This window comes from Anolis carolinensis, chromosome 5 (assembly GCF_035594765.1).
Source record: "Anolis carolinensis isolate JA03-04 chromosome 5, rAnoCar3.1.pri, whole genome shotgun sequence".
In the NCBI taxonomy this organism is placed as follows: domain Eukaryota; kingdom Metazoa; phylum Chordata; class Lepidosauria; order Squamata; family Dactyloidae; genus Anolis; species Anolis carolinensis.
In genome coordinates this window covers 54,396,221-54,417,808 of record NC_085845.1, presented here as the reverse complement: position 1 = coordinate 54,417,808, position 21,588 = coordinate 54,396,221, and the positions used below count along the sequence as shown (strand labels likewise).

The 21,588-nt window shown below is 38.1% G+C and overlaps 1 protein-coding gene across 2 annotated transcripts in view; it reads left to right on the top strand.

Annotated features, from left to right (window-relative positions):
* fstl5 (follistatin like 5) overlaps positions 1 to 21,588 on the top strand; it is a 452,120-nt gene that overhangs the window by 358,142 nt on the left and 72,390 nt on the right. For both annotated transcript variants that reach the window (XM_062981258.1, XM_062981257.1), the window contains exons 9-10: positions 5,648 to 5,809; positions 8,628 to 8,762. In XM_062981258.1, the coding sequence (XP_062837328.1) occupies positions 5,648 to 5,809; positions 8,628 to 8,762 (297 nt within the window). The remainder of the gene's footprint in view (positions 1 to 5,647; positions 5,810 to 8,627; positions 8,763 to 21,588) is intronic.

Below are 21,588 nucleotides of genomic sequence, written 5' to 3'. Positions count from 1 at the left end.
ATTACTTGTATGCGTACAATTCCTTCCGAATCATATTGTTAAAGGAATCAAGAATGATTTAGCAATTTTCTTCTTGTAGGGAAAAGGTCTTAAAGATAATTTATTATGTAGAAATTTTGCATATATACTTTTGTGCAGAAGGCTGTATGTTCTTTGATGGAAATACCATTCGCTCTATAAGAAATGTCTTAAGTGTAGAAATTTCTGTAGTTGAGAACTTATTCTGTACAAAAACAACATGTCTATGCTTGTTTAAGGAACAGCATTTCCTGTGGTTTTCTGAGAAATAATAATACATTTTTTAAAAAAATATTATTTTCTGCATAAAAATATAGTTTCCAACACAAAAATACCTGTGGATGAAATTTGCATTGAATAAGTGCAGAGCTGCATTCTTACCCAATCAGATGTTTTCTCCTAAAAGTCTTCTGACACATGAGAAACCTGTTTTTGAACCATTTAAATGTTTTAAACTTTTATTCATTCTCCATTTGAAATGCGTGTGTGTGGGTGCTTTCAATGGAAACTTCATTTCACTGAACATGTAGTTATTCTTATCATTATTGTTATATTCAAATCTGCATTTTCCATTATATTTTGTGAGCTGCAGTCTTATATTGGCATACCTGTCAATAAATTCCAATTTAATTTGGAGTGGACATGCATGGGTTTCTTCTTTTCTTTTGGTCCTGTCTGTTTTCTTATAATTGATTTGCTATGCAAAGGAACAATAAAGGGAGCTTGCCTTTGCTGATGTTTCTATATCTGATTTAATATTGTCTCTTTTTTAAAAGGATGTTTAACGAAGCACAAACACCCATGCATCCACAGAACAGAAGTGAAATAATGATTTCCTTTTACCAGCTAGGGGACAAGGGGATGGATTTACTGGCTAAATTATATATAATGAAAACATACAGATAGCTCACAGGGACAAAGAAAGGAGAAAGTTATTATCATGAATAAACTGTGTGTGGAAAATTCTGAAAAATATTGATTAAAATATATCTTACAGATGAAACAAAGGGGTTTTCAGCCATCAACCACTACAACTTGAAACTACCCATGTACAGAATCACCTTTTTTTTACAGAACAATTCAGCAGTTGAGGTGGAAGCAAATGAAAAGTCACAACCCCTCTACCATGGTATTCCTCTAGTACCTAGTAAAATATACCGTGGAAAAACAAGGTGAACCTGTCAATCAGCCTTTTCCACTGCTCTCCCACCTTCAAAATGCTTGCACAAAACCCTATTTCTAGAAACAAAGAATTAACCTACATATCATGAAAAATCAATTGCATGATATTTAGGATTACCGGCAGTCCCCGAGTTACAAACATCTGACTTAAAAATTACTCATAGTTTCAATTGGGGATGAGACAACAAGAAGTGAGAGAAATCTGCCTTTTGGAAGGGAAATTTGCTCTTGCAGGCATATGAGGATGACTTGGACTGCTTCTTAAGGGACCCTTTAAGAAGCACACACACTTTATTAGAGATTATCAATGAATTTATGTCAGGGATTCCTCTTCTTCAGAAAAGGAAGGGGAGCAGGCAAGTGTTTATGAATCTGAAGGTGAGTTGGAGCCTGAGGAGGAGACTTTGCTACTACCCTCATTCCAGGAGAGGCAAAAGGAAACAGAGCAGAGATGTCGTTCAGCTAGATTAGCTGCCAAAAATGCAGCTGAGTAATTAGGAACTGCCCTAGCAGCTGTGTGGAGACACAGGGCTATAAAAGTAGACGCAGGTGCAGCCAGCTCTTGCTGGTAACAAACTGACTCTAATGCCTTCACTCTCTGCCTGCCTGCTCCAAGTCTGCATTTGGATTTATGCCTGTTTCTTGGTCTGAAGTAAGACTTTCTGGCTTTCTTTTGCATTATTTCACTGAGTGTACTGTACTTTATGTTTGCTGAAGTAAACTAGTTTTCATTTATGTACCACAGTGTCTTAAGGTTGTTCTTGAAAGACAAAACAGGACAATTTAGCACTGTGTTAGATCTGGTCAAATTTATTTGGAAACGCAAAAAAAAAAAAAAGAAGAAGCCAGAATTGCTTACAGGAACCTTGCTTAAGCTAGAGTGCCATAATTTAAGATATGGATGGCATGCCTATCTAAGGGATGAAAAGGGCAGGGTGAATAAAGATTTTAATGGACATTCAATGAGAACCAGCCTTTTAGCAATGTGGAAAAGGCACAAGAAGGGATAGAGCCAAAAAAGAACCCTTATGGCTGCGTCAACTGGAAGCAGTCCTAAGATCAGCTGCACTGAATCTGGAACATACAAGGAATATTTGAACAAAGAAAAAGGGCAATGGACACTTACGGGCAAAGAAGAATCTGGGATAAAAGATTAGTTCAGCTTCTTGCAACTGCATGATAGATTTAGGAAGGATGCGAAGGTAGAATTTGGTTCTAAAAAATCAGAATTAGAATGCATCCTTTAGAAGGCAAAGGCCTAATCTCCAGGCTTTATAAATATATTTTAGAATATAACTTAGTAGACAACCAGATAAAAACTGTTATGATTACGTGGGCCAAAGACTCCTTCTGTCAGAACCCTGGCAGCAGAGCACCAATAACCTTACACAGAGGCCAGTCTCTATCTAATATCTTTATTAAAGAAATATATAAAATCAATAAAAACTAGTGAAGAATATAGTTCAGAAACAGACCTTTCAAATGAGGTCAAATATAGTCCAAAAATATATTGTCCAATAAATGATATTAGAGTTCAAAGTTTTAATCCACTTGACCGAAACACACACTTTGCCAAGCAATAGTGTGGGGAAATAACAGAGTCTTAGAGTCCAATGAAGCTTGACAACAAGGCTGGAAATAAACTCGATTCTTGGCTAGATCCGTGACTGGAGACAAGGCAAACATGAAGCATGAAGCAGAGTCTGTGGTAAAACCGTGAGACAGGGCAAGGCTTGAAGCTTGATCCGGGAAGCAAGGAACTGGGATTACGAAGTCCACACACGATCTCTCTCCTCAAGCTGATCAATTGACTCCGCAAAGAATCCCTCGCGCCAAACACCTATATTGGGTCTCGTTTTCCTGCCAACAGAACTCTTTCCCTAGAGAACGGGAAACGAAACCCAACTCTGTCCAGATGTGTGACTCCTTAGAATTTCCCAAGGGAAGCAGGCCTAATCGGCTTGATTTTTGGCAGTGATGCGTAAACTCCTTCGTTGGGCCTCCCTGACTCCCCTTTCTCTAGCATAAGATTCCTTCCTGGGAAACGGAGGGGAGTTCTGCCCAAGGCCTGTTTGGCTGAATTCTTGAGGGCAAACATCAACATCCTGCAGGTGAAGAGACTCCGGCTCTTGCTGAACCGGCGAAAACCCCATGTTTTCCTCTTCGTCTGCCACAATAGTACTAGGAACAGGACTACAAGGCCCATGAGTCATCACACCTTCCCACCTATCACTAAGGAAATTGAAACCGAATTCAGACAAGACAGAGGTCTTCCTAGTGAGTTGCAAGGCCAAACAGGGTGTAGGGTTATAGCCTTTGCTGGATGGGGTCACACTCCCCCTGAAGGCACAGGTTCGCAGCTTGGGGGTGATCCTAGATTCATAATTGAGCCTGGAACCCCAGGTCTCAGTGGTGGCTAGGGGAGCCTTTGCACGGTTAAAACGTGTGTGCCAGCTGCACCCATGCCTTGGGAAGCCTGACTTGGCCACAGTGGTCCACGGTCTTGTTACATCCCGAATAGATTACTGCAACGCACTCTATGTGGGGCTGCCTCTGAAAACTGTTCAGAAGCTCCAATTAGTCCAACGGGTGGCAGCCAGGTTGCTAACTGGAGCAGCATACAGGGAGCACACCACTCCTTTGTTATGCCAGCTGCACTGGCTGCCGATTTGCTACCAAGCACAATTCAAAGTGCTGGCTTTAGCCTATAAATGCTAATTGGTTCCAGCCCAGTTTACTTGTCTGAACTTATCTCCCTCTATGACCTGCCTTGCAATTTAAGATCTTCAGGGGAGTCCCTGCTCTTGGTGGGGATGAGAGACAGGGCCTTTTCAGTGGTGTCCCCCGTCTGTGGAACACCCTCCCTAATGAGATCATGCAGGCTCCCTCTCTCTTGTCCTTTTGTAAAAAACTGAAAACTTGGTTGTGGGATGAGGCCTTTGAGAGATAGATGCAGGACTAATAATAATTATGAACTTATGAAAAAGAATCGACAGACTTGGATCGTGACTTGGAATGTGCCTTTGAATACTTTTATATGGATGTTTTAACTTTAATTAATTTAATGTATTTTATTGTTGTATTGAAACTGTTTTATATATTCTGTTTTTATATTTGATTGTAAGCTGCCCTGTGTCCCCCCCCCCCCTCGGCTGTGAGAAGGGCAGGATAGAAATGCTGTAATAAATAATAATAAATAAATGTTTTATAGAACTTACATAACTCCATAATTATTGGCCAAACAGGGCTAGAGGCTTACTGGAGATGTAAGAAGGCGAAAGGATCTTTTTCCATGTATGGTGGACCTGTAGTATAGTTCAAGAATTCTGGAAAAAACTGGTGAAAGAAACAAACAATATGGTCAACAAAAAGGTCAAGAAAACCCCGGAAATGTATCTATTAGGACTATTTAGAAAGTGTATTAGCTCAGGAGATGAAGAAATTTGTCAATATTGCTAATATTATTATTATTAATATTGCGCTGTTGCAGCAAGACTAATAATAGTTAAAACATGGAAGGGAGAAAAAGAATTAACTATTAAAGATTGGAGAGATAATTTAGATTATATCCTAATGGCCAAACTGACAAAAATGGTAGCAGAGGAGAAAATAATGAAGAATTCACAAACAAATGGAGGCTAGCACTTGGATATTTGGGAAAGAAGACAAAGGTAGATTTGATGATTGTTACAAAGGGGATTTAGTGAAAGAAGATATATGGGTAGTTCTTGGTTAGTTTTGTGATCCATATTGAAGGGCGTCAGAGGTCATGGGGGTTGGGCCCATGGGTGTGAGGTTAGAGGGATAACATATATTAAGTTATTATAACTGTACAGCCAATTTTGATTTTTTTCACACGTTTAATGAGCACTGGCTGTATACTATTTTGCAAACCTGATTATTCTTTTGTATATCTTTTTTTCTTTCCCCACTTTTTGGATTGTTTGTTTTATTTCCTATATACACAATAAAACAATACAAAAATTAAAAAAGAAATCCTTTTTAACATTTCCTTCTTCTTACTGCATCCATGGCATCAGCATATAGTCTGTTTTGTCAAATCATGGTGACCCTACATTTTAAAAATGGTATTTTACATATATTTTACAGCAAAGCTATAGATGATAATGTTTGCCAAGAATACTTGTGGAAAACAAAGACAGCTGCCCCCCATGACAGATATATAGCACTATCCCTGCAAATTCAGCCAGGTGGCAAATGGCCCTGTTCATTCAACTTCCCTTGATATTGCTTGTCTTCTATAAATTTGATTATGTGGCAGTGCTAAATGTCTGGTGCTAATAAACATGTGAGTGAAATATTGCCTTGTTCCTCTGTTTTGCTATGATATATGAGCCAGTTGCTGAAACTCTAGATTACTTTGAAGTGTATTTCTATTTTTAATTATTTGCATTATATTTGATACATTATTATTTTGTTTCTGCAGTTCCACCGGTCATACGAGTCTTTCCTGAAAGCCAAGCCAGGGAGCCAGGTGTGACGGCTAGCCTTCGATGCCATGCGGAGGGCATTCCCAATCCAGTGCTTGGTTGGTTGAAAAATGGAATTGACATAACACCAAAGTTATCCAAACAGTTAACTCTTCAAGGTAAAGGAACACGCTTCAATAATTTTCTGACAGTTTAGGCATATCTTTTTTATCTTTACACCAAGACTTCTGAGAGCAATGTGAACTTTTCTACTAATGTAATTTATTTATCATGCCTTTGGGCAGAGCCTGAAGCAACAAATGTGATGTGTTAACTTCCCCACCACAGTAATGAAGCTGGCAGTTCTGAGGTCTTCAGCAGATCTTATATTTCCCCCTTATTCCAGTGTGCATCACTGTTTTCAATTCTTATTATCATACCAAGTATCTACATCCAACAACTTTTCATTTAATGAAGTGGGCTACAGTCATAAATTCGGACAAGTAACCTTTGTTAGTCTTCAAGGCAGGGATTTCCAAACTGTGTGTCATATAAGTGTGTCAGCTATAGTGTGTAAGCATGTCATGCAAATGTAATGTGAAAGATCCGAGTCAATGTAAAATAAGCAATAAATCATATAATTTTAAATATATATATGAAATATTTTCATGAGATATGTTGTGTCACCAAACATTTTGTTATTACCAATTTATGTATGTATCTATATTGCTCATAAGAAGTTGGTCTAACCTCCTGTGTGCTAGTAAAACTGAATTACTGTGTCACAAAATGATGCATGCCTAAAAAATTTTCACCAACATGAAAAGTTTGGAAAGGTCTGCTTTAAGGTATCACAAGACAATATGTTTATTTTCTTACAACAGATTAACATAACTCCCCCATCTGGAAACATTTTGAAAAAGTGGAAAGTACAGCATTTTTAAATGATGAAAACAAATACCATTATGAACTATGCACATAAATTGAATAAATATTTCACATCAATGCATACATTGGAGTACCTTTATTTCTCTCTCTTGTTTTTTAATGACTCCAGCACTTCACCAGTAGAATTGATTGGGTAGAATGACAGCAAAGATTCTTGCATATATGGGATTCTTGAAAGAACTGCATATTCAAAGCCTTAGGTCAGTGGTGACAAACCTATGACACATGTGCCGGAAGGGGTACATAGTGCCCTCTTTCCTGGCAATCACCAATCACCATTGAGCCCCTCACTTACCTGCTCATTCACCTATGCCCCTGCTTACTTGCTTGCCCACTTGCCTGCCCCCTTGCCTGATCACCAGCTGCTCACCCATTCACTCACTTGCCCCCCATCTGCACCCACTTGCCTGTCTGTCGGCCCCCCACTCACTCGCTTGCCCCCTCTTGACTTCCCCCTGTGGTCTCCCCCCACTCACACCCTGGACATGCCCCCCTGCTCACGATCCCTGGCTCGCCACCCCTTGTCAGAGCGCGCGGTTTGGATAAACACACATGCAGCAGAAGATCAACGAAGAATCACTGGCACCAATAAATAGGCTGAAGCCTGTTTGGCTTTCTACAAAAGATTTACTGACAAACAGAAAACTCTCAAGACGACATATACATACAGAGTGCAAATAGGCAGAGGACAGAGGGAAGAACAGATAACACAGCAAGCTATTTATAACCACCCCTGCTGTCTGATGCAATACACAGTTAACTCTTTACACACTCGCATAGTGGACAGCAGACAGCATGATGCAATCTCCAGTTCACATTGCAACACTATAACTCAATTACATTTAAACAACTCTATATACAATCGTTCCCACTTCAACACCCCTCCCCCCTTGCTTGCAACTCCCTGAGTGCCTAACACCATGACGACTCTATCCCCTGGTTTCTCCAAAAGGTTCACCATCACTGCCTTATATGGTTGTAATTTTTTTTAAGAATGCAATATTGGCATATAGAAGTGATTGAGCACATAATGGCTTCAAGAATCCATAATCTATTCAGTGGTGAAATGTGCTTTGCTGAAACTGCAAGTGACAGAATAGTCTTATTTGGTTGACCACCTACCATAGTGCATCCTTCCCTTTCATTCAGTAATTAAACTCATTTCATAATCATGAGGGTTTATGACAGTACTACAGTACCGATAAAAAGTAGCAAAGACAGATCTTCAGCTACTTAAACTTTAAAAGCTGAAGTGAAATGTTAGTGGGAAAGAGCTAGTATTTCTAGAATACTATAAATATAAGTAAATCTCCCATATCTGCATATGACTAGGAACCAGAGACTATTTTCTCCCTTAAAAACTATACTAATTTTATTTTTGCATAAGCACTTACATACACTATATTATAGTATCCAGCCATATCTCATATGTATATCCCTAAAATGGATTAGTTGAGCTATAATGAATTTTTTTTTGTTCATACTGAAGCCCAAATCTATTTTACTTTTAATAATAATAATAATAATAGTAATAATCCAGCATATCTATCTAGTTTTCTGTGTCATACAATAAATAATAATAATAATAATAATAATAATAATAATAATAATAATAATAATAATAATAATATTAATAATAATAATAATAATAAACAACTTTATTTATACCCCGCTCCATTTCCCGAAGGACTTGGGGTGGCTTACACTGGGACAAGACCAAAAACAGTATTACATCAATAAAAACAGCAACACAATAAAATCACAATATAATAACAAAAGTTATTACAAAAGTTAAAATAACTTAAAACATAGACAGTAATCCCAATCCATAGCCAAGCACCATAGGTCATGGGCCATTTTAAGATCCTAGCAGCAAGGGGAAAGGTGTGTTTCAGTAACTAGCTATATATTTGTAGAAAAAAAGTAATGTTTCCCAAGGGGAACTATCAGGAGCGACAAGCAGTTTAACTAGGGTAAAGAACTCCTTACTTAACACATTAAACACAATGAAAATTTAACTCATATATCATTTTCGTATTCTCTGCACAGCAAATGGGAGTGAAGTCCACATAAGCAATGTACGTTATGAAGATACTGGAGCATACACTTGTATTGCAAAGAATGAAGCGGGAGTGGATGAAGACATTTCTTCACTTTTTGTGGAGGATTCTGCACGAAAGACACGTATGTATTATTTCATATGTCATCTCACAATAAAAGGAAAAATATAATTGCTATGAAGTCATAGTATATTGCAATATATGGAAAAAGTGTATTATCTCATAATATGTTCAGTTAATTCTTTTGCATATGTTTTGTATGATACTAGCTCTTCTATATGTTCTGATTATTGATAGACTTTCAACATATCATATCTGGTATACCAAATTCATACACATTTCTAAATATATATTTCATAGCATTACAAGTCTACTCAGTAACAAAAAATGTTACCTAGCAGAACAGCAAAAGTTCATTAGATGTCTATAGTGGTCTCTTAAAAGTAAATATCATAGATCATAAATGCCATCTTTCTTCAAGAAATTAAGAATTAAATAAAAAGGTAAAGGTTTTCCCTGACGTTAAGTCCAGTTATGTCTGACTCTGGGAGTAGGTGCTCATCTCCATTTGTAAGCTGAAGAGCCGGCGTTGTCCGTAGACACCTCCAAGGTCATGTGGCCGGCATGACTGCATGGAGAGTCATTACCTTCCCGCCGGAGCGGTACCTATTGATCTACTCACATTGACATGTTTTCGAACTGCTAGGTTGGCAGGAGCTGGAGCTAACAGCAGCCGCTCACGCCACTCCCGGGGTTTAAACCTGGGACCTTTCGGTCTCCAGCTCAGTGCTTTAACGCACTTTGCCACCGGGGCTCCATAAGAATTAAATAAATTGAATAAATAGTCTTTAATGAGATTAGGTTTTGCACTGTAAAAATATACCATCACCATCCACCTTGGAGCTCAAAAGCAGATACATTTGGCTTATTATTTTTATTATTACGCTAAACTTTATTTATACTTCTGCCATGAGGGACTTCCACACCATTTGGCATTTTTGATCTCAGTTGTTTAGAAATATTTAGAAATAAATAAATAGCCTTTCAGACAGGCCTTGTACATGTAGTGTTATCATTCCCATTGAAATCACTCATCTTCCAAATAGATGTGTAAATTAAATATTTGCCAGTTCTATTGTTGATAGAAGGTAATCAATAACAGTGTGAACTACATAGTGAACCCAATGAACTGATAATTCAAGCAAAGCTATACATAAATGTGTGAGCTAATAATGTATCAGATCTTTGTTATTGCTAACTAGAAATCTCATATGGGTGCTTTGAAGATTGAAAAAGGATAAAAAGTAGGGGGGCAAACACTACACATGGGCAACCTTCTCCTCATCCATATGAGATTTTATTTAAAATAATTGTGGGATATACTGATGATTAACCCCCCTGTATCACATCTTATCTGATCTTGAGATTAAAATGCAAAAAGGCTTCTGATTAATTCTGAGATATTAGACCAGTTCCTCTCTCCTTCTGGAACCCTATATGTATACCCCAACCGCAAAACCTGTATCTCCAGAGTGTCCCTGGTATCTTTACTTGGGGTCATTTACTTATCTATATATATAAAAGGGTAATGAAATTTCGGCCTAGGACAAAACAACAAAACTACACATCCCAGAAACAATAAACTTGGCAGCACAACCCGTCATCCATGCCTCTACGTTCATACAATAAAAAGAAAACAAAAATAAAGTCCTAATTAGAGGGAGAGGAAGAATTGTTTTTATCCAATTGCTGCCAGTTAGAAGGCTAAGCTCCACCCACTTGGTCTCCTAGCAAGCCACTCAGCCCAGGGGACAGGCCGAGTTAGGCCTCACTTAGGCCTCTTCCACAGATTATCTAATTTGCACTGGATTATATGGCAGTGTAGACTCAAGGCCCTTCCACATAGCTATATAACCCATTTATAATGGACGTAATGCCAGGGGAAAACCTTTACCTTTTACTTTAACTACCAGCAATTCCTCAATACTTTATTTCCCATATCACCATAATTTGCCACAGCAACGTGTGGCCGGGCACAGCTAGTATAGTATATATCTCTTTGACTCATTAAAACAAATTAGCATCTTCACGCCAAGTGTGTCTATGTGTATATGTGTGTGAGAGTGTTTATGGCAGCAGCTCATCTTTTAGGAACAGGAATTAATAAAACTGTCAGTTTTGTTTTTCCATATTTATTTTTGTTTTTCTCTTGCTCAAGTTTTTTCCATTAAATGTAAGAAAAAAGATATACATTTTGGGAAGTTCTTTGGTAAATATCTGTAAATAGGTAGCCTAATTTCTATGTAGAAAAGCATAGTTTGAAGAAGAGTTAGGGATTGATTTTTATTTATTGTGTTGCTGTTCAAATTCACACATACTCCATCAATTTTTATCAAAAGTAGATAAGGTATGACCTCCCACATATTACAGGACCATAATTCTTCTAAACCCTAGCCCAAATAACCGATGGTGAATGATAATGGGCACTACACTCCAGATGATGGGCACTACACTCCCCTTATATATGGACACTAGCTGTGCCTGGCCATGCTTTGCTGAGGTTGTAGTGGAATAGCAGTGGAACTATAGAAAAAGTAGTTCAATACAGAATAATGTTATGTTGAAATGACTGTATTTAGGAATGTAGGTCCCAAACCTTGCAAACTTAGTACCAAAACATGGTAGGCAAGGATGGTGAATTGTGCTGCCAAATTTCTAGGTTCTGGGCCTTTGTTGTTTAGCGGCCGTGGGCGATTTCATTACTCTTTTATATCTATAGATGTGGAGGATACCCACAATGTTTTGTCTCTGATAAGGTTAGATCTCAACACATCAAGGCAACCTATGGGAAAAATACTGGATTTTTTTTAGGAGGGTGACAAAAATTGGGTCTTCATGGAAAGCCCAAAACTTTGCATAGAATGAAGTGTTTTGCACAAAACAACTACATTCTGTGCAGTCTCCAAATGTGAAAAATTAAGAAAAATATGCAAAGACTCTAGTAATATTTTCCACTTCAAGGAAAAAAAATGAAATTCCTTGTTTTTGAATGTGTGGATAATACTAATACTAATAATACTAATGATAATATAAGTAAAGATTTACATCCAATGTGCATTCTAAAATAAAATGCTGAGAACATATGACATTGCCTTATATCAAATCCTTTTTACTCCAGTGTTGATTTTTCTTGGAAGCATCTTTTCTGGTCTCTGACTAAGGGCTTGTTACACCAGCCCTGTATTCTGAAGTGAGCCAGAAGTGGACCAGAAATCAAACCTGGATGTTCAGATGAAGTCCAGGGACCTCAGGCCCTTAAAATGGATTAAACAGGGCTGAAAGAGTTTAACATCTGGATGAATGCAGGTTGTGCAGACCTGGTATAGATGAAACCTAAGAGAGCAATTATAATTGGATCCCAGGACTCTCAACTTGCAAAGTGCATGTTCTAACGTTAGTGCCTGTTCCAAACAGACATTCCATTGTGTTTTCAATCATTTTATTTCAAATTGATTTTGGTAAAAATATTTTAGTGGAGAATGAAAATTTATTTAAATACTGCTTGCCAGTTTCTTCTGCAAGTCCTATGGAGACTAGTCTCTATGTGTGCTTTTTGTTTTCTCATTATCAATAGTCAGAATACTGAAACAATGGGGAAAAGTAGATAAAGACATGATTCATTATCTTGTGTGAGGTCCATTTTCACAATCTCTCTCTCCCTCCTCTCTCTCTATATATGTCTATGCAAATACAGGTATTCCATAATCCAAAAAATCAGAACACTTCTGGTATCAATCATTTCAGAAAAGGATTACTTAGCCTGTATATAAGAATTATTATCTCCTATCTCCCATGGCATTTCTAGCCAAAAGAAATAAATACTAACTAGATGAAACAATAAATAGTGAAATACATTTCTTATTACAAAATACCATGGCTGGGATCCTGCTGGAGCAATAAGCTAATGAAAAATGCTTGTGCAAGTATTGAATCTTGTGAAGCCACTCATATTGCAAGCATCCACAGAAAGTCCTCTCACTTTCTGCTTGAAAATGAAAAATTGACTGCCATGGATGAACTCAAGGTCATGGTGCCTTTTATGAAATCAGTTGCATGATGGCAGGATTCATCATAACTATGTCCAGTATGCTATAATTATATAAGATCTTGGCCCATATATGTGGTAAGTAACAACTATATCTGGGTTGTACTAAAATATTATTCTTTTAGGAACTGATTCCATAAACCTGTTCATAGAAATTGATATCATAGGTAGTGAGATCATTACATTCTTGTATTCTTATTATGAAAGGAACATTAAATCTGAACATAGAAGGCATTCAACAAGTACAAACCAAACAAGGGAAGCAGATGAAATGTTTTTACCCAAGCCAAGCAAACACAGCACAAAACACCAGGAAATTTTTTACTTCCATCTCTAAGTCCCTTTCTTCCCATCTATCAAGCTAATTTGGAACATCACCAGCCAGCACACAAGAACATAAATCACCTGTAAGAACCTCCCTATGGTAGGTCTCTTTTAGTATAAAGCTCAGTCCTGGTAATTCTAGCATTTTTCTTGTCACTGTGGTTTAGTTTGCAGAAGAACAGAGCAGACATTTGCTGTGAACTTCAGGTTTGATTGATTTCTACAACTCGTGTGGAAATCAGAAGTGAAATGAGTGGTATGGCAAAAGGATTCGAATAAGAATTATAAATCTAAAAGGTGAAACTGATTTAAGCTACCATTTAGCAGAGCATGTCCATAAATTGTGCCAGGGCTATTAGTAGTTTATTTCCTCTTTCTTGTTTATTCAGCTCAGAAACATTCAGATTTTATTGCAAATATGAGACAAACAGTTCAGTTTCTCTTACGCACTTTGAACTTACCTCCATTGATTTCAGTGAGTAAACAGAGATGTGTGTTTAATTCTCCCCCAGTGAAATCAATGTGATTTCAAAGTCTTTAACTTGTACTAGATCATTCTCATGGTGAACAGTAAGAGCTCTTCAGAGGCATTATTAAAGTATTTGCATAAATATGCAATGGGTGGAGTAGCCCTCTCTGACTCTGTTGTCATTCCCGTTGAACTCTTTGTGAGGAGTTTCAAAGTCTGAACAGGATGAGCCTTTACTATACTTGGAAGCTCTTTGTGTGGTATGCAGTTTTCCTTTGTTTAGGGTTCTATGTCATACAGCGAGTGCCAGCAGATCTGTAAGTTGTCCTCTGTGCATAGAAAGTGATAGAAATGATAATAAAAGGGATATGACTGTCACATTTCTCTTTCTCACATGCTTGTGCAAAAATGCCTAACTAAGGCTACAAATTTTCCCTACAAATAAAAGCATCTGATACTCACAGTCCTAAATACACATTTCCTTTATGAAGTCTACATTGATTTATGCTCCACATTTGAATGCATTGATGGATCAGGCTGGATCTACACTGACCTATATTCCAGGATTTGATCTCAGATTATTTTCTTTGAACTGGATTAAATGAGTCTATGCTGTCAGATAATTTGGAACATACAGATAATCTGGAATCAGATCTTGAGATATATGACAGTGTAGATCCAGCCTCAGATGCATTAATTGCTATCTCATATGTTGCTGGGAATACACCAGATCCCAGATTAAGGTTTGTACAATTGCATTATCAGAAATGGACTTGGCTGCTCCCTTTTCCCCATGGTGTCACCAACAGCTGTTACAGCTACATAAAAGATTATGGCATCAGGCAGAACAGAGTTAGCTTGGTGTTGGTATGGGAGACTAAGAAGAAATAGGAATATTTCCTGTCAGTGAATAGAGGCATATGACCTCATCATACAGTGTGAGATTCGGTGGCAAACATTGATCTAGCCCTAGTCATTCACAGAGCCGGCTGGCTCCCATCAAACAACGTTGTGCTGGCTTCATGGATGCAGAGGGGCAGAACATTGGGCAACATGGGAAGCTTCCCATGTTGCCCAATCTATCGGGGAAAGCCATGTGTTCCACACGTGATCCACGCTTCTGCCCATGTGATCGCCCTCCCGGTGAGACGGGCGATGCAAGGCTGGGGCACCGGATTCCCCAGGCCTCGCGGTAAAGTGGACTGCCGCTTCCTTCTGCCACCAGCTGCCTGATGAAGTGGATAATCCATCAAGTTTTGGGGACCTTCCTTTCCTTCTATACCATGGCCTATCCTCATTTAGTAGGGCCACCAACACTCTGCATTGATTTCCTATTTAAAGCTTTCATGAATAAATGCAATCAGAGATACTGATGCTATCAAAGAAACTGCTAGGCATCAACATCCCAGCAGAGTCTTTTAGCACTGATCACCACCCTTGGGTTGTAAGCACTGCAGCCATGTTTAAATCCCATTAATGTTTCCAGTATATGGCGAGTTGTTTATTAAATGGCCCTTTGGTAAGGACCCTCTCAATCCTACAGAGATTTTTATTTTTATGGACCTTTTTATATATTTCTAGAATTGTTAATGGCTGATAGGAATTAAATATATCAGGATTGTAGCTTTCCAGAAGTTGCTAGATAGGATCTTTCATGATTCCTCATCACTGTCTTTTCTGGGCACAACTGATTGGAGTTGTAGTCCTACAATATCTCGAAGGCCACCATTTGCTAACCTCAGAAATAATAAGGTAATTGTTTTTGGAAGCTCTCTCTTGCCTGAAAAGAGAGCTTAGAAAATTACTTTTAAGACAAACAAATACAATGATACTCTAAAGCCATCCATCACTGAGCAGCCATAGGATGATTCTCTCATTCCCAGAGCATCATCTTATCATTACTCTATGATGGATTGCTTCAGAATGTAATTATATTTAGTAGAGCAATAGTATGGTCTGAAAATGTTTCCAAGAAATCTCCACCACAATTCTGTAGATATCTGTCTGAAGTACATACATCAATGACTTGCCCCTAAAGAGAGTCTTGGGAGGGCTGGATTTTGTTTAGCGTGATAACAGTTCTTATATCTCACGGGGGTCTACTGAAGTAAAAGATATAAAACATCAATTTCTCTTCCCCAGGATTTTTTCCAACAGCAATGACAAAAATCAGAAAATGAAATTTATTGACATGAAGCTGTTAACATAGAAGAAATCTTTAAAACATTTACATTAACATTTACACTTTAAATTCCAGATTAGATTTCTATGATTTAATAACTTACAGTGTTGCTTGTTGGGAGATTAATATACCATGTTTCATAGCAGGCAGGAAAATGGAGTGATGGATACGACCTTTAGTAGTCTATGTGATGCCTGTTGCTGTTAGAAAGAATAAAAGGAAATAAATAGTCTTGAGCTGTGGCTTTGGGAGACGATGGGGGATATGATTTATTTTAAAGTTTTTCACAGATAGCATGCACTTGACACATTCCTGTTCCCGACAGAATCTAGTACTCCCCTGATGATAATGATTCATCATCAAAATGGAAATTCAAGATTAAAGTAAATGAAAAACACCATGAAACCATTTTGTCATGCAGTTGTTACATTTCTGTCTATGTAAAGCAATGAGTTAAGCTTCTTTAACAGCTTGGTACAATTTTAACAAAAGATGGTAATCTGATAAACCCTCTTGACACCCCTATTAGTACTGGAAGAACCTAATATATCTCTCAGATCCAATATATCTAACAGTCCTGTAATGTGTCTGCTTGCCTGGTGACCAGTAGTGCATGTATGTGCATGTGCATGGCCTCCCTAATGCACTGTGGGGTTACTTCCTAAGTGTGGTGATAAATTTTGAAATATAGTTGCTAATCATGGCATCCAAATAGCCACATTTCCAAGGAAAGCCCAGAATAAAAGGAACTGTGTTGATCCAGATCAACCAACTATTAAAACAATTTCTGCCATGACCAGGGATAGGAAAAAAATGAACTACAACTTCTGGAATCTCCTAGCTTGCTGGCTAGGAGATATCGGAAGAAATTTTCTAAAGGTTGTACAAACTCTGTTTTGGCCTGTTACTTGGTTCTTCAAGTCCAAGGCACCCCCCCCCCCCCCCAAATATATACTATAAATACTAATAAGGGTGGAAATGTATTGTTGCTGTGAGGCTTCATTTTACTCTCAGACACTGAGTGGATTGCAGCAATATATAGAGGCAAAAAGAGAAGATTAAAGTGAATGACGGATGATGTCATAATCCCTGCTGATCGAAAAGTCCCCTAGCTTCAATCATATGAGCTCACTACACCACTGCTAGCAAGCATAATAATGGGTGATTTCTGAGGAATCAAAGCATTCTTCAAGATCTTCAATTCAAAGCCGGAAAACTGAGATTAGGTTCGGAACTAACAATTTAGCCCACAAATAATGTGATTTTATTTTCAGTTCATAAACTAAAGGTTAAGGCTGTGTTTACTATCTAGGACTAGAGGCATAAATATTATGAATTAAGCAATAAAATGACCATAGAGAGACCATCAACCATATTGTTTTCATTATTTGGATTTTGTTCTTAAAGCAGCAAGTTGTCAGTGAAACCTCCATAAGGCATATTCACCCACTTCTGTTCTCCCAGGATTCTGCTGTATGATATCCTGTGTGGTCTCTCTGTGCATTATCACAGAAGTTTTAGAAGAGATAGAAAACAATGGCTTTGACCTCAGTTAAAAAAAAAAGCTATTTTACACCACCCTGTATTGGCTATATTGAGCAGGAGAGATTGCTTCTGAAATCTGCCTGTTTGTAAGTCTTGTGGTGAGCTTTGTTTCTTCTACAAGGCATTTCCTTCTATATTCTCTGTAAAGAAAAGAGGGTACAGCTTTGCCCTCATAAATTTAAGGAGGCAATGGTTGAGATCGTGTATTGCAGGAGTCCTCAAACAGTTTAAGCAAAGGGCTGGTTCTCAGCCCCTCAGACTGGGGGGCGGGGGTGACGACTATAGTTTGAAAGGAAATGAATAAATTCCTATTCACACTGCAAATATCTTACTTGTAGTGCAAATAATAACAAACAAGAAAGAACAGTACAGTATTTAAAATGAAGAACAATTTTAACCAGCATAAATTTACTAATATTTCAATAGGCCTTCTTTTGGCTGATGAGATAGTCAAGTTCATTAGGGTTGTTGTTGTTGTGTGCCTTTAAGTTGTTTCATACCTAGGGCAACTCTAAGTCTAAAGTTTAGGTCAGGGTGGGTAAATGACCTTGGAGGGCCGCATTCAGCCCATGGGCCTTAGTTTGTGGACTCCTGTATTGCATAACATAGCCCAGCAAGCAGAATTACACTACAGGTACATCTACATGTAGAATTAATGCAGCATGACACTACTTTAATTGTCATGACTCAATGCTATTGCAATATGGAATGGTGTCACTAGAGAGGTTGCAGTGAGTGGGTGAATCCACTCTGTAGGATATAAATAGAGTTTGACAATGATTTAACTGTACGCTTAGCCTTGTATGTCAGTATGTCAGGCTAACAGCTCAGGTAAACTTTCTTTAGAACAGGGTTTCTCAAACTTTTTCAGTCACCAAGCCCTTTTTTGTGGAGCCCCAAGAAATGTTTATATACATATTATATTATACATTATATCATATATAATGTGTATATATAACAGGCATGGGCAAACTTTTTGAGCAACATAAAATTAACAGTATTTCAGTGAAAGACCCCAGGAGCCATGCATTTCAAAACCCTTCTGCCATGTAGGAAAAGCACAATCAAAGCACTCCCAACAGATGGCCTTTGTAATAATGATATGAATAGGAGCAACCCCATGGGCAATCCAGTCCAACCCCTTCATGCCATGAAGGAAAGCACTATCAAAGCACCCCTGCACAGTGGGAGGGAAATAGGGGTTTGGAAACAAGCAAGGCGAGGGAAAAGGATATGGGTGGCAAGGAAAGTGAGGAAAAAAGGTTTTTGAGGACAAGGGAAGCGAGGAAAAAATGTCTTTGGGGTTGAGAGAATGAAGGAAAAGAGCTTTTGGTGGCAAGGAAGGCAAGGGTAGGGGGAGGAGCAAGAAAAAGCACTTTAATGGAAACGTTTCCCTCGTTCTTCCCCTACTCACCCTGATTTTACCTACGGACCCTCTTGGAGTTGTGCAGTAGTCACCCTCTGTTGTATGTGGTGATGTTGCTCAGGTTTTAAAGCTACTGTTATGTTTACTGTTTATATTTTACTGTTATACTGTTTTAAATTACTGTTTTTAAATTACTGTTTCTATGTAAAGTTATGCTGTTGTTGTTGTTTGGGTTCGTCCCTGTATAAGCCGTCCCGAGTCCCTTCGGGGAGATGGAGGCAGGATACAAGAATAAAGTTATTATTATTATTATAAAAAAGAGGGAAAGCTTGTAGGGGAAGGAGGAAGGAAGAGGAGGGGAGCACGGAGCGCCCCAGTATGCTGCATGGAGCCCCAAGGGCTCTGTGGAGCACACTTTGAGAACTGCTGCTTTAGATAATATGATTACATAATTATCACCACGTGTTTATGCCACATTTTTCTTGTTTACTTTACATAAATTAACAAAAATGGGCAATTACCTCTAAAAACAAAGTGTTCATCAATGGTTGCACACATTACAAACTATTCAACAAATATAATTCACATATCATAAAAGGCAAATGATTTACCACTTTTGTTTCTTATTGGTTGAATCTCACATACCTTGTGAGGATACAAATCCTACACAGTCTCGTAGCTGCTCTGAAAGGAAGCCTTGAGAATAGATGGGATAGTTCCCTCAAGTTTTACGAAGTCTATGAGACACTCTCACCAGAAGTAGTAGGTCAACATATGCCTCCAGGTGACAGATCCACAAATCAGAAACACTTTTTTGACACTGATATACTTTCTCATTTTCTGTGCACTAAACACAAGCTGTGTCTATTCATTTAACAGGTTGTGGTAAAGAATGATTTATGTTAGAATAGAAAGAGTACTAGCACTGTCATTTTGTTCAACCTTCTTTGGATAACGTTTCTGGATAATGTTCTTAGTTGCCCTGAGGTCAACTGTCTGTGGTTATATGAACCAGGTCCTTCCACCTATGCCTCTCAGGACATCAGTCAGTTTCTCTTCAGGGTGTAATGCTTTGCTAATTTCATTCTCAAAGCAAGCAACAAGAAATTTCATGCTGTGAGAAAATTCTTGAAAACTGACACTTTTAAAGACTATTTACTGTTCAGAATATATTCTGCACAAATTTCACATATATTTCTGTAACAGAAAATGCCACTTTATGTGCAGGAAACAGGATTAATCATATTATCTGTGGAAAATACTGTTTATTGTGCAGAAAATGCTGTACTTGTGAACCTATTCTGTATAGAAAATGCTGTTTTCTATTATAAAACCTGTTTTAAATGCATTTCCTCTTTCAAACATTTCCCCACTACATTCCCATATTGGGACATTTAAGGTTTCATATTTTCTACACAAATTGCACTACTTTACCTGTGAGGTTACACTGTTCAGTTGCTTATGTTCTGAAGGTCTGATTCTTAAATTTTAGATTTAAAATAAAAACAGCCCTGCTCATTTAGTTTAAATTTGCACCCTTTGCACCCACAGTTATGGGTAAACATTAGGATAGGATAGTGACTGAGCTTATTCACTCAGATCCCAGAATAGAACTTACATTTGGTTGGTATTCTTTTAGTCAAGTCCACCATATTCCTATGTGTTTTTTTGTTTAGTTTTTTGGTTTTTGCAGAGATTGGTTTCCTCCCCCAGTAATAACCAAAGCCAACTAAGACTCACAATTTCACTAAATAGCAGTATTTGTCACCCCTGTTAGTGATGAACAGTACAGAAGACTGGAAAAACATCTGGCTATATCCTCATAGCCACATATAAAAAAATGATATCATTCAATAAGATCTCCAGGGGGTCCTAGCAGAACTCTGTGGATAATGTCATCAGTTTTAATGGATACACAGCTAGCTGCTTTCCCAATCTCTCCATGTTCTACAACAGCCACCAGATAGCTGTGGGAAATTGCAATTACACTACAGGTACATCTACATGTGGAATTAATGCAGCTTGGCACTACTTTAATTGTCACAACTCATTGCTATTGCAATATGATATGGTGTGGCTGGACAGGTTACAAGGAGAGATCTTGGGTGGATCCACTCTGTAGAATTAATGCAACTTGACAGTAATGTAATTGTCATGGCTCAATGCTATAGAATCCAGAGAGTTGTCATTTGGTAAGGCACCAGCATTCCTCGGCAGAAAAGGCTAAAGACCTTGTGAAACTACAACTCCCATGATTCCATAGCATTGAGCCATGACAATTACATTACTGTCAAGTTGCATTAATTCTACAGAGTGGATCCACCCAAGATCTCTCCTTGTAACCTGTCCAGCCACACCATATCATATTGCAATAGCAATGAGTTGTGACAATTAAAGTAGTGCCAAGCTGCATTAATTCCACATGTAGATGTACCTGTAGTGTAATTGCAATTTCCCACAGCTATCTGGTGGCTGTTGTAGAACATGGAGAGATTGGGAAAGCAGCTAGCTGTGTATCCATTAAAACTGATGACATTATCCACAGAGTTCTGCTAGGACCCCCTGGAGATCTTATTGAATGATATCATTTTTTTATATGTGGCTATGAGGATATAGCCAGATGTTTTTCCAGTCTTCTGTACTGTTCATCACTAACAGGGGTGACAAATACTGCTATTTAGTGAAATTGTGAGTCTTAGTTGGCTTTGGTTATTACTGGGGGAGGAAACCAATCTCTGCAAAAACCAAAAAACTAAACAAAAAAACACATAGGAATATGGTGGACTTGACTAAAAGAATACCAACCAAATGTAAGTTCTATTCTGGGATCTGAGTGAATAAGCTCAGTCACTATCCTATCCTAATGTTTACCCATAACTGTGGGTGCAAAGGGTGCAAATTTAAACTAAATGAGCAGGGCTGTTTTTATTTTAAATCTAAAATTTAAGAATCAGACCTT